At 57.6% G+C, this 14,243-nt stretch overlaps 1 protein-coding gene across 7 annotated transcripts in view; it reads right to left on the reverse strand.

Moving 5' to 3' along the window:
- The window catches only part of EXD3 (exonuclease 3'-5' domain containing 3), a 76,282-nt gene that overhangs the window by 10,629 nt on the left and 51,410 nt on the right, over positions 1–14,243 (reverse strand). For all 7 annotated transcript variants that reach the window (XM_059926144.1, XM_059926143.1, XM_059926138.1 and 4 more), the window contains 2 exons: positions 5,578–5,631; positions 5,231–5,362 (listed from right to left, as the gene is read on the reverse strand). In XM_059926144.1, the coding sequence (XP_059782127.1) occupies positions 5,231–5,362; positions 5,578–5,631 (186 nt within the window). The remainder of the gene's footprint in view (positions 1–5,230; positions 5,363–5,577; positions 5,632–14,243) is intronic.

The following is a 14,243-nucleotide window of genomic DNA, read 5'->3' on the forward strand; positions in this document are numbered from 1 at the left end:
GCTCCGTGGCTGGGGCTCAGAGAGTGGCACTGACGTGGGCCAGGGGGGCACAGAGCAGAGGGATGGGAGACCCCAGACTTTGTGTTTTGGGTGTCCTCTTGCTGCCCAAGGTGTCTTACTGACCTTGGGCCTGAGAGGACAGAGCCGAGGGTGCCCACACGGTCTCTGCCCCTCCCTCCAGCTCCAAGAGGCCTGTCCTCTTTGGCCTGCACCGGCTCCCTCCGAGGCGTCACGCCGGCCTGGCTTGGGGCCAGCGTCTTGGCCGTGGCTGTGGCCTGTTCCCTCCGTCCCGTGTATCTGTGCACCAGTGTGCCCGCCGTCCCACCCTGCACTGTGACCTGTCCTCTGTCAGGCGAGTCTGCGCCCTCTGAGTTCTGACTTGAAGCATCTCGGCCCTTTTAAAAAGTGAACATCCATCAACATCCAGGAGGTACGTCCTGGTGGGGGGCCCCCAGACCGCACATGGGAGCACCTCTTAGAAGCACACGGTGAGGACCAGGGTCCAGAGGGGAGTGGCCCTGACCGCCGGGCCCCGGGGCACCTTCCCCACAGACAGACACAAAAGGAGCAAGGAGCTGGGTGCCTGGATGGGCGCCTGGCGTGAGCTGGGCTGGGGGCTCAACACACCCGACCTCCCCGGGCGCTGACCAGCAGGTCCCCTGGCCCAGGCTGTTCCCAGGGCCTCATCACACATCTCGGACCACATGGGGGCCCCTGGTAGCCCTGCGGGAGGATGAGAGTCCCACGTGGGGCAGGCATGGTGGCAGACTACCAGACAGCTGGTGCCCAGGCAGCCCTGCGTCCGTGCGCGGGTGTGGGTACGGCTGTCACGCCAGCCCAGGATCCTTCCTGAAGAAGTGGGCCACCGGGAGCAGGGGTCCCCAGGCCAGTGCGGTCCAGGTCCTCAGTTTCCCCAAGAGCCATCTGGTGGGAACCAAGGCTGGGCTCTGGATGAGACCCAGAGGGGAGGGGTGGGACCGAGAGGAAGGCCCTGCAGGCTGTGGGGAGGGCCTCCTGGGGTGATCAGCTCGGCCCACCCTGCTGCCACCTCCGGGGAGCTAGGCCGAGCTTGCCCATGGGGCCGACACCCGGCTGGCATCCTGAGTCTGGAGGCATGCTGGGCCCCAAGCCCTGATGAAACCTGTCTGGTAGCTCCCGCCACCCTCGAGGCCTGTGACAGGCCCCGCCTACGGCTGCAGGAGCCAGCGGCCCAGGGTCTCTGCCTGTGCAGGGTGGGGGCCGCTCCTTCTGCAGCCTCTGTGCCTGTGTGACCCTGGGGGCACCGAGTGTGGGAACGGGGCTGGGGGCCACGGAGCACAAAGGCCGGGGAGGGGCGGGGTCAGTGGCCGCTGCGCCTCTTCCTGTCTGTTCCTACGTCTGCAGTTGGCCATCAGGGTATAGGGAGGGTCTCCATGCTCGGGGACAGGCTGGGCATGGGCGCCCCGGCCGGCCCCTGGGTCTGGGAGGGCTCCGGGGCCCCCACCACTGCAGGCCCCCAAGTTGTGGGTGTGTGCGCTGGGGGGCCGCTGGCCAGGGGTCCCCCTCGCATGCCCAGGCCCCAAGAGCCCTCTGCCCACACCCGTTCCCGTGCCAGAAATCAGCCTGGGCGGCCTCCTCCTCCCTCTCAGGGCCCCTGCCCAGCCCTGGGGTCTCCCGGGGGGGTCTGTAAGCCTGTCCCCGAGGCCCAGCCTCCCGTAACTGCAGGCTCCTCCCCCCATCACCCTCCCCTTCCTGGGGACCCCTGAGCTGGCTCTGCTGAGAGCTCCCTGAGGTGGGGTGACTGTCATCCTGCAGTGGCCTCCCCTCCCGGGGCCCACTTCTAAGGGCCGACGTCACTGGGGCCACGGCCCAATCCCCACCACAGCAGAGGGGGCCGGAGGGACAGAAAAATAGACGTTATGCCCGGCCACGCCTGGGCCCCTGCTTAGGGTTTTTTTTAAACTCAAATTTCTTTGATAAGATCCTTTCCCATGGTGGACAGCGCTGGGAATGTCCTCTTGGCGGACGTTCCCGATGGACAATCCCAGGCCCAAGTCGCCAACTTCGTGGGCCATGACCCTGCCCTCTACGAGAGACCCACTGCCCCTCGCCCACTGGGCCCCGCGGTGGGCGGGCGGGCCACCTCCCTGCGACAGGGGCCTCCCCCACGTGGCTGGGCACACAGTCCCTGCAGCCTCGCTTGCTCTGGCCTCGCACCCCGACGAGCAGCCCCGAGAGCGGCCCGGCAGGCTCTGGGAACGCTTCGTGTGTCAAGTGGGTTTTCCCTCTGGGAACGGCACCAAAATAGCAGAAGGAAGGAAAAGAAAATGGAAACTCAGCCTGGCGGCGGGAGCTCTCCAGGGAGGCGCCCAGCTCTGGCCTGGGCAGGGGCAGCAGAGGCTCTGAGCCAGCGTCCAGGGTGCTCGGGCCCTCGGGGGCGCAGGACGGGACCCTGCCGGCCGAGCACAGCGCGGAGGCGCTCTCCGGGCCAGTGCTAAGCGTGCTGCTCCCTGCTGGCCGCTGGCCAGCGCCCTTTGATGTCCCGATGGGCTTAGGAGCCACCCTGGCCCCGGCCGTGGCCTCTCAGGGCAGAGCAGGGTCTGCAGCTGCACGGAGCTACTGGTCACTGGGCCTCAGGCCATCACCTGGGGGCATCCGTGCAGCCCCTTTTCTGGGCTTCTTGGGGTCCACCTGCGAGAGGGCCACTGGTTCCCCTGGGCCGCCCCGAGGACAGCACCGCTCCGGCGCCGGACGGGGAGTAGGCGTAGCCAGCGTGCAGGGCCGGGCGGACAGCCGTTCCCGGCCGCTGCTCAGGCTGAGCTCCTGAGGGGAGGCCGCGAGCACCATGGCCGAGGGGCTCTGGGGGCAGGCGGGGGGAGCACGGCCCGAGGGGCCCAGCCCTGGCGCAGACGCCGCTGCACGTCGGCAGTGGGACTCCTCTACTCACCGTGACCAGCTGCACGGCCTGAGGACCACGGTGGGAACCAGTCCACGAACCCACAGCCAGCTGGGTCCCCCCACCCCGCCCCGGAGGCTTCTGCGGTGCGCGAGGCTGGGCTCAAATTCAGAAACCCTGGCTTCTCAGGGGCCCCTTCCCTGCCCACCTGGCCCTGCCATGCCGGCCTTTTGGGGTCCCTGGGCACAGATGTAGATGGCTCCAAACAGCTGTCTGCCCCCCAGGGAGGGTCCTGCCCTGGGGCACACCCAACCTGCCTCGCTCTGGAGCTGAGCCCCGCTGGAGGCTGCCGGACAGTCACGGGCCTCAGAGGCTCCCCGGCCCTGGGACCCCGTTCCCGACTAAAAGGCCCACTGGGCGCTGCTGCCCAGCCTCACACCCGGGCTCCCACCTGCCGCCCGCGTGGCCGCACACGCAGGTCTCTGCCTGGCGCCCCGCCCCGCTCCCGGCAGCCCTGCGTGGCCGCTGGTGTGGCCGCTTCTGCTTCTGGGCCCCGAGCCGGGGACCCTGTCTCTGCCCTCCTCGCCAGCTGGGCACGTGTGGAACGCACATCTACCACAGAAGGACAGCGCTGGGCAGGGCCCCAGCTGGGCAGTGAGCCCCTTCCCCCCGCCCCAAGAGCTTGGTGTACCCCGGCGCACCCTCCAGACCAGATTCCCGAGAGCCCAGACCCAGCACCTGCCGGGCCGCCGGCCAGGGGCTCAGCCTAAAACCTAGGATCCCAGCCACGCCCTTGAATCGTATCCTGGATCCTCTGCGCCTCGCCTTCGCCCCCCCCAACAAGCTGCCGCCACCCCTTACCTGGGCAGGTACACCACCTGCTCCAGGTCTCCTGCCTCCCCGCCCTGCGGTTAGAATGCTGCAAATCTGTCCCGCCTGCTGCGGGCAGCGGCGGGGCCAAGAGGCGGGGCACACGTGGGGTGAGGGCAGCGGGGCCCCGGATGCTCTTCCCGCCAAGGGCAGCAGCCGCCCTCTGCACCTGGCCCTCGCAGGTCCGAAGGCTCAGGCTGCTCCCCAGTGGCTTGCCGCAGCGCGAGTGGGGTTTTCCTCCTGGCTACCCAATTTCCGTTTTCTCAAGAAGACACCAGCAGAGGCTATGAAAAGCTCAGGAAAATGCCCCCCCAGGCCCCGCCTGACGTCCTGGGGTCTTTACAACACTTGCAGCCTTGAGCAGGGACCCGGTACCGTCCTCCCGAGCTCCAGCCCAAGGGAAAGCACTTCCCGCCACCCGGCTTGGCCACCGTCCGTCCTGGCAGGCCAGGGGCCCAGCTTCTGCACAGACTGCACCCCAGGCCAGGCAGTGGGGGTCCAAGGACCTGAAAACAGGGGCTTCCCTCCCTCCTCCCTCCCTCCTCCCTCCCTCCTCCCTCCCTCCCACTCTGCTGGGCGCCGGCCTGGGGGGCTGTGCAGAAGTGCGGGGCCTGGCCGGCCTCCACGTGTACCCGGATGGGGGAAGCCAGGCTGAGCTGCCACCAAACAGCTGGGCTTGGGGAGCTGCTCCCAATGCAACATCGTCATGGCCTGAACTCCAGAATATTCTGGGAATAGCCAGCACTCTGCATGGGGACCGGCCCTGGCCCTCCCTGCCCGCCGCACCCGTGCAGACCGCAACGCCGAGGGCAGCCATGCCCCAGCCTGGCAGGGCCGGGCCCAAAGGCCGCATCACCTCCCCTCAGCCGCACGGCTCAGGACAGGGCACCCAGGCCAGCAGGGGAGGGGAGGGGTGCCCCCTCCCTGGCTCCCAGGCCCCAGATTCCTCACGGATCTTAACCTTGGGTATGGCTGCCCCGACCTGGGGATTTCCTCAGCCAGACCTTTCTAGCCGTCAGGGTGGACCCAGCAGCAATCCGTGGCTCTGGACCTTGCCCTTGGAAAACGGGATCCGCCCCAGACAGAGGCACTTTGGTGGGTTCCCTGTATTCCCTCCAGAAGCCCCGTGGGAGGCCAGCCCTGGGCCAGGAGGACATTCCCAACCCCGAGCGGACACCCGCCCTGAGCTGCCCTTTCAGTCTCGGCTGCCCACCTTGGCCACGCGGGCCCCGATGATCTGCCACCTCTTGGCCGCAGACTGCAGTGACCGCCCCCTCCCCCCCGCCGCCAAGCTCCCCCGTGCCGTGGGCATGGGCGTCTGGGGGTGGCGGAGAGGAGATAACACACAGACCAGGCAGTGGCCACTGCTCACATGAGCAGAAACGCCAAGGCCGTCCTGCCACCGCCAGGGCCTCGTGGGCCTCACCTGTCAGAGCCTGGACTTCCACACTGGCCCAGGGCCGGCAAGGGGCATGCAGCACCCACCTGGCAGCGGCTGAAGATGTCCGAGTGGGTGACACGCACGTTGAAATGCCTGATCACGGCCGTGGCTTGCTGCCGGGCCTTGAGGGAGCAGTCCACCGAGAGGCAGCGCCCAGCCCCAACCTGGGCCCGGAGCTGTGGACACGTGCAGCCGTCGAGCAGTGGGCCAGAACCCAGAGCCCACCCAGGCCCCGCCTTCCCAGCTCCAGGCCGAGAGCCTCCACTCTGCCCAGGGTGGGGCAGTGGTGCCGCTCAGCCCCCCTCCCACCGGCCCCACGGCAAGCAGACCCTGAGGTGTGGGCGGCTCAGGAAGTCAAGGCTCAGATGTGAGTCGTCTGTGGGGTCCTCACCTTGTGGTACGGCAGCCCTGAGGTCAGGATGATCCTTCCCTCCCGCCTGGCAACCTGTGCAGGAGGAAAAACTGGCAGTTGAGGGTGTCAGGCCAGCTCCTGGGGCTGGGGCTGCTTTTGCCCCCCTTTCGCCAGCCCCCGCCCCCCACCCCATGCCCCAGAGCTGTCTCCGCCTGGCACCTGAGTGGCCACCAGATTCCCGCAGCCTGAGGCCGGGCATCGCCTCCTGTTATAGATTTGGTCTCAGAATCATGCAGACACTTCACAGAATTGCAAACAAAATTAAATTTAAAAAGTAATCTCTAAAAACCCAAAGATGAAACAAGTGAATCACAAAGAGAGAAACATTCCAGATGACACGAAGCCACAGTGAATCGACCATGTATCTCTAGGGCTACAGACCCAAAATGAAAAATAACCGGCAGTAATACTATTGTTGGTGATAATAACATCAACATTGTTATTCTGAACTATCTGTGTGTGAATTGTAACATAAAACAGATGGGTAATGCTGGTGTGGTGAGTATTAGGATTTTCAGCTGAGAGGAAGGAGATTTGGATTAAAATTAAGGAGATCACACAATAAACCCCAGATCTGAATGGAAAGCTTCAGATGTATGTTATATATATATTTGATGTATGATATATATTTAAAGGTATTTCATCACTTTGCCTACCGCAAAGGCCTAGAAACAAGAACCAACCCTGCAGCCACGGGCACCCTCACCCAGACTGATTTCTAGACAGGGTCCATGCTAAAGGGAACCAGGCCTTTTTGGAGAAATAGCTGATTCTAGATCTGAGGAGCTGGAGCATCTCCTTAGATCAGAAAGCAAAGAAATTATCAAAAAGTCTACAAGCGTCATGTCAAAAGGACTCAGGATGGAAGCCCCCATATGCCACGGCGGGGTACAGGATATATCAATGAGGTGACAACTGTGACGTGTCGAGCATGGTTCCTTAAAATTCATTAGTTATCTTTGGATAGTGTGAGGGGCCAACTCACCAACCTGAGAGCTGAACAGTGAAACTCGAAAGGAAATGTAGGGGAAAGTCATGACGTATTTGGAAATGATTTCTTGGCAATGGCACCAAAAGCAAAGACAACACAATTAAAAATAGATAAATTGGACTTTGTGAAAATTAAAAACTTTTGTACATCATAGGACACTATCAAGGAAGTGAAGAGATAACCCACAGAATCGTCAAAAATATCTGCAAATCATATATCTGATCAGGGATTAACATCCAGAAAATATAAAGAACTCCTACACCTCAAAAGCAGAAAGAGCAAATAATCCACTTAAAAAATGGGCAAGGAAGGGACCTGAAAAGACATTTCTCCAAAGACACACAAATGGCCAATATGCACATGTAAAGATGCTCAACATCATCAGTCATCAGGGAAATGTGAGGCAAACCACAATGAGATACCACTTCACATCCATTAGGATGGCTTTTATTTTATTTTTATAAAGGAGATTAAGTGTTGATGAGGATGTACAGCGATTGGGAGCCCTCATGAGTTGCTGGTGGGAATGTAAAATGGCGTGGCTGCTGTGTGAAACAGTGTTGCAGTTTCTCAAAAAATTAAACACAGAATTACCATATGATCCAGCAATTCCACTTCTGGGTATAGATCCAAAAGAACTGAAAGCAGAAACCTGAACAGATACTTGTACATCAAGGTACACAGTAGTAGCACTATTCACAATAGCCAAAAAGGTGGAAACAACCCAAGTGTCCATCATCAGATGACAAAAACAAACACACACACACACACACACACACACACATATATGTACAATGGAATTTATTCAGCTTCAAAAAGGAAGTAAGTTCTGACACATGCTACAGCATGGATGGACTTTGAGGACATTATGCTCAGTGAAATAAGACAGACACAAAACGACAAACATTATGTGATTCCACTTATATGAGGTCCCTAGAGGAGTCAAATTCATAGAGACAGAAAGTAAAACAGTAGTTACCAGGGGCTGTGGGAAGGGGGAAAGGAGAATGGTTGTTTAAATGCATATAGAGTTTTTGTTTGAGATGATGAAAAAGTTCTGGATATAGATAGTGGTGATGGTTGCATACATTGTGAATGCACTTAATGCCACTGAATTGTACACTTAAATATGGTTAAAATGATCAATTTTATGTTACGTATATTTTACCACAATTAAAAATAAAGCAATAAGCAAGTGGTCACTTTGTAGTGGTAACAAATATATATCTATGTGATGAATAAAAAACAAAATTAAAAACAAACACACACAACTGAAGTAAATATGAGGAAAGACCCAAACAAAAGGGCAGTCAAGAGTAAAACCAGGAGTGACAAGAACGGAAGGCAGACGTCCCAACAGCAATGACAGGTGCAAGAGACAGTGGACTCTTATCAGAGTTCTGTCAAGCTATAGCTATAAACCCTGCAACATTCTTTTTCAGAAGAGAGAGGAAACAGAGTTTTCAGGGAAAAATGGCCCCAGTGAAAGGTCATAGCAAAGGAAGTTCTTTTAGTGAAAATGAGCCTGCTTTTTCTTGGAGTGCATGTGCATGTCCGTACATCATAAACTCCAAAAGGGACAGAATACATAAAACAGATATAATGATGTCTAATTTTTAGAACTAAGAAAAACCACAATGTGTTAAAAAATACTGGAAAATAATAGCAGGTAAAATGGAAAGCAGGCAAGAAAGCTAAATTGACCTAAAATCCCTGAATTAATTTTAACTTTAGACATTGTTAACTCAGAAATAAATGTTAAAATTTCTAGGCCAATCACTAAAAGAACAGAAATAGAATTTATAACTTTCAAACTAATAGAGGAAAAAATAGAAACAAGGGTTAAAAAGACAAAAAAATATAAGAAATAAAGGGAAAAAATATCAGAAGAAGTAGGAGAAATAGAAAGCACAAATTAGTATAGTACAACTAAACACAAATTATATCAGTCATTACAATAAATGTAAATGGATTAAACTAATTGGTTGAAAAGCAAAGACTGTCAGACTAGATTTTTAAAAATCCAGCTAGAAGCAGTTTATAAGTACAGTAATACACCTAATAAGAGCAAAGAAAGGTTGAAAGCAAAAGGGTGAGAAAAGGATATACAAATACTAACCAAAGAATGCTGGAGAAATGGTATTAATATTAGTTCAAATAGACTTTACTGCAAAGAGCAGTACTAGAGCCAAAGAGGTTCACCTCATAATTGTAAAAGATTTCACTCAACAGGAAGATATAAGAATTCTAAAACTTGTATGCATGTGCACCTAATAACAACTTTAAAACATATTAAGCAAATATTGACATGACTGCAAGGGGAACCTGGTGAACCCACTGTCGAGGTCTTTGACAGAAGCAGGCAGAAAAACAACCAAACAAGATACACAAGATTTGAGCAAACATTAAGTAAGCTTGACCTACTGAGCCTGTGAGAGCAAGAGAGGGAAATGAACATGGCTGGAGGAGACTGTGTCCTTTTAAAGTCCACATGGAACATTTATAAAAAGGATCATCTGCTTGACTACAAAGCAAGTCTTCACAAATATCTAAACCAGCAGTATACAGACTACAATTCAGTTAGGTTAGAAATTGATTTTTAAAAGATAACTAAAAAGCTCCCAAACCCCAAGCTTTCTGAAACTGAAAAACAGCCTTTTAAAGAACTCAAGTCAAATAAGTAGTTATAACAGACGCTCAAAAATTATTAGAACTAAAAAGTAATGAAAATACTACATATCAAAACGGGTGGAATGCAGTGAAAATGTACTTCAAGAAAAATTTATTGCCTTGAATGTTTACATCATAAAATTTAAAAGGCTGAAAATTAAAGAGCTGAACACTCCGCTTGGAAATAACCCCAAGCAAGCAAAAGGAAGGAAACTATAAAGATAAGAAGAGAAATTAATGAGACAAAAAACACAAGAATGCAATAGAAAGGATCAACAAAGCCAAATACTAGTTATTTGAAAAGACTTAGTAAACTGACAAACCTCTGTGAGATCAGGAAAGAGGGGGAGCACAAGTGAGCAACAATCAGAATGAAGCTGACCACCTGCAGGTACCGCGGAGCTTTCACAGAGGAGCTGGACTCCACCACGTACGTGAAACAGTCTGTGAAATGGGCACATCCAGAAAAAGGTACGGACTACCAAGGGACTCAAGAAGATGCAGACAACTAAGTAGTCCTAAAACTATTAAATAAGAAAGAATCAGAGACTCCTGGAAACGCCTCCCCCCCGAAACACCAGGCTGAGGAGGCCTTGCAGGAAGTCAGCCAACATTTGAGAGGATAATCCAAATGTTACTCAAAGCAGCAGAAAGCACAGAGGAGGAAAAACTCCCCAGCTTGTTTATGAGGTGGAAGAGAAGATGGTGAGGAAGAGAAGTTCCGTGTCAGACACGGTCCTGGAGACAGACCCAGCCAAGTGACATGCTGGTTAGCCTGGGTCCAGACTGAAGAGGTTCGTCACGTGCACAGGTCACAGGGACGCTCTCAATGGCTGCAGAGAAAGCATCAGGTAGAATTCAGCTTCTTTCATGACGGAACGTGCAGCGGATATGGAGCCCGGAGAGCCTCCCCGGCCTGGTGTGGGGGCCTGGCAACCACCGTGGTTCATGGAGAAACATTCCCTGTCAAGTCGGAACTGAGACAGACGGCCACGGTCACCACCGGGTCAACCCCACCTTGGAGGCCTCGACCACTGGGACAGGATAAGGGAAAGAAATAAGACCCATACAGACTGGAGAGGAAGGAATGAAACCATCCTGTGTGCAGAAGATATGTCCGCCAAGAGAACCCCAAGAACCGACAGTCAATTCAGTAGAATTTAGGAGACTTTTGCAAGGTTTCCAGATGTAAGATCAATGCTCAGGCAACTAAGAACTAAAGGTCCACTGCGGTTCTGTGTACCCGCAGAAAAGAAAGCAGCACCACACGTCGTGGCGACAAAGCAGAAGGTCCCTGGGGTGAAACCTCATAGACGTGGCAGGGCTTCGTGGAGAGCTTACGACACGTGCGTGCAACCCTCGGAGAAGAGCGAGACCAACACTCACGCACAGAGGACTCGACGTGACGACACGTCGCTGTCCCCACCCTGGCTCACAGCGTCAACGAGCTCCAAGCAAAGCCCACGGAGGGGCTGTTTCCAGACCATCGCAGGAAGGCGGAGGCGGAGGGGGAGCGAGGCGGGGCTCTCCCGCAGATGCCAAGATGAACGGTGAGGCCAGAGGGAGGAGGACGGAGCGGCAGCAGGGTCCCCACACCGTCCCCAGGTCCGGGCACCCGCTGGCAGGACTCAGCACACAAGCAGGGGGAGGAGGACGGAGCGGCAGCAGGGTCCCCACACCGTCCCCAGGTCCGGGCACCCGCTGGCAGGACTCAGCACACAAGCAGGGGGAGGAGGACGGAGTGGCAGCAGGGTCCCCACACCGTCCCCAGGTCCGGGCACCCGCTGGCAGGACTCAGCACACAAGCAGGGAAGGACAGAAAACAGAACCAGCTTACGGAAAGCACCTGGGCGAAGTGCAGGGAAACCACTCAAGCCCCGGAGCCTGCCTGGTGGAGTCGGCCTGTGCTGAGTGCCCCCTGCGCCGGCCACCGCAACACGCGTCACCGGGCAGATGCATGAGTGACTCAGCACCCGTGGTGTGCGCTGCGGTTCAGTCACCCAGGCACCCTCTGCAACCCGGAAGGGAAGCAGGCGTCCACGCAGACCACACTGTCTGGACAGCTGGGGCACAATGAGCCCCTCCCACCATGCGGGGAAAGTTTTCCATCAGCTGTTTACCGGCCGGACCAACTGTGCCGGCGGGCCTTCCCAGGCCAGGGTCAGGCCTGCTGCTTTCTGCCCGGGGCACCTCACAAGACAGGGGCACAAGCAGCGAACGAGCGCGTGGAAGGATGCTCCGCCTCACTGATATTCGGAGGAAGGCGAGCGAAAGTGCAGCGAGATGTGACTTCCTGCCGACAAGACTGGCAAAATGGACGGTGAAGCAGCGACCGCGAGTGTAACCTGTGTTGTCATCCAGCGGCGCACGGGATGGAGCCCCGGGTGTGGTTCTGAGCTGCCTCAGCACCGCGGCCCCAGGACTGAGGGGCTTCCTCCTGGGCCCTCCCGGCCACTGGCCAGCCCCTCGGGCTCTCCTTCTGCAGGGCCTCCACGGGGAACCCCAGCCATGTTCCAGGGAGCTTGGCCACATCACACCACGGCCCACCAGTGACCTCTTTACCCCTGGAGACGGGTCCTCAGTGCCCTAAATCTATCAGATTAGCAGATCGGCCCCAGAAACCCCGGAACCACTCAGAGACCACTTCCTGGAGACTCTTCTGGGTGCACTTCTCTCCCCACATCTGTAACCGTCGGGGTCCCCAGAGCAGCAGAACCGCCCAGAGGCACAAAGAGATGTACTGCAAGGAGCCAGCCGAGGACGAAGGCGGCGGCGGGGGGACCGTCGGGGCAGACTCGGCGCCACTGTCCGCCATGGACTTGCTTCTCACTCTGGCTCCTGCCAGGGCGGCTGCCCGGCCTGGCCACGTGCCCCCCAGCTTCTGCGCAGGCCACGCCCGGGGAAGCCACCACTGGACGCTGGCCTCTTCCTCCATCCGGACGGGCTGAGAACCTCCCCAGACATCACGCCCCGGCTGCTCTTTGCCGGACGGCTCTTCGCTCAGCGGACTCCGTCCCCTCACACTTGACCCCAAGCAGCAGGAGGACCAGGGCGCACCTCAGCGCGGCTTGGCTGGCGCCCCGGCTCATCCTTGAAAGGTCTACTCCCCACCAGCGTGGACACAGCGCCCGGGTCTCTGCCCCGCGTGGCAGGACCCTCCCCCCTTCCCTCACCAGCAGTGCTGCCTTTCTTTAAAAAGTGTTTATGAGTGTTAACAGCGCTCATCAGAGAAGACAAAACCCACAGTCTAGCCCTTCTATACGAAACAGCCAGTTCATCTACTCGGGGGTCTGTATGGGGAAATGCATGATTGGGAAAGATCCAGGGAAGAGAAAATGTAAACGGCCAAAGGGACACAGCAGCTCCCACGGCTAGAGACGGCCTCTCCAGAAAATGCCCTCAGGGCTCCAGCCGCGCCCCAGACCATCACGGGTGTGAGATGTGCGCACAGTCGCCCCATGGCCCAGAATGCTGCACCACTCGCAGGTGACAGTAAACCGTCCCAGCCCCGCAGGGCGGGCACTGAGGACGAGGCCCTGGGAGCTCCGACCACAAGGCTGAGGGGGGACAAGTTAAAAGCCTCACGGGAGATGTGGGTAAAGTCAGTCTGTAACGCAGGGGCTCGGCTGCAGCTCCATCCCCAGGAATAAGCACCTCGGTCCCCCTCCCATACCCCCTGGGAGGGCCCTGGGCCTGTGGCCTCAAGGGCTGCGATGTTCCGGGTTCCGAGGTCCGAACCCCCGGCTGCAGCCCACCCCCTGCCCGGCTTCTCCCTCCGGTCCGGGCCGTCGCGACCCCAGCACTTCCCCAGCCTCTCCGGCTGCTCCACCTCCCGCGGCTGAGGCGTCATTCCAGCAGCACTGAACTCCTGGCTCCCAAATCTACTGATTTTCTAACGTGGCCACAGCCACTTAAGCATGAACTCACACCCAGCTCTGTGGGGTGGGAGTGGGCGGGCCCCAGGGGCTCACGCCCAGGACCCCCGGTGCCCCGGGGCCAGCGGCCCGGCTCTGGTGACGGACCCGCTTCCAGGCTCCTTCGGTGCCGCAGGATCCAGTCCCGGGGGCTGCTGGATGGAGGTCCGTCTCCTTGCCCTGCGGCCCACACCGAATCCTTCCTGTGCTCTGAGTCTGATGATTGCCTTCCGTTTCTGCTGTCAAGGGCTCACGTGATGACACTAGCTCCACCCGTATAATCCAAAGTCCTCCCTCCGGGGCGGGCCCCTTTGAGGTCAGCTGACAAGTAAATCACACCTGCAACTCCCTTGGGCCTCGTCACGTAAAACTTCAGAGGGTAACGTGGGAGTGCGGGTGCAGACTAGGGGCCAAACCCTGCCTTCCGTCTGCTGGAGACCGGGGCACTCTCGGGGCCGGTTGGGAAGGCCCCTCCTCCCTGGGTCCCGTGACCACTGACGCCTGGTCTTCAGTCCTCGAGATGCCAGGCTGGCCCTCCTAGTCTCAGCCCCCGTAAGCTAGAAACAACCCTGGTTGGGGACAGAGGGGTTTCCGACAGGGACGGCGTCCAGAGCCACCCTAGGCACGACCACATCCTCCTCCCCTGGGCACCAGGACCAGGCGTCCAGAAGAGACGGCTGTGAGGGGCCAGGGCTGGGGAGAGCGGACATCCTCGCACGGACGTGGGGGCCGGCACGGGAGGCTCACGGCTTCCCCCTGCAGCCCCGGGCAGATCCCCTCTGCTCCTCCGGCCCCAGCTTCCTCATTACCGGGGGTGGGGGCCGCCGGGAGGACCCGGCTGGCAGTGCGGAGTGTGGAGGGAAGGGCCACTGCTGACGACGCCCCACGGCTCTGCAGTCCCAGGGCCCCCGGCCAGCTTTGTGCCCCGGCCACCCACCTGGTGAGCCTGGGGACCCCTTCCAGAAGAACGTGTTCGAATTCATAAAAGAAACCACATATTAAAAGTCCAAGTTATGACCTGGCCACCTCTATGCTCTTTCACAGCTGCATGAGTCACAGCAGACGAGAGT

This window comes from Balaenoptera ricei, chromosome 6 (genome assembly GCF_028023285.1).
Source record: "Balaenoptera ricei isolate mBalRic1 chromosome 6, mBalRic1.hap2, whole genome shotgun sequence".
In the NCBI taxonomy this organism is placed as follows: domain Eukaryota; kingdom Metazoa; phylum Chordata; class Mammalia; order Artiodactyla; family Balaenopteridae; genus Balaenoptera; species Balaenoptera ricei.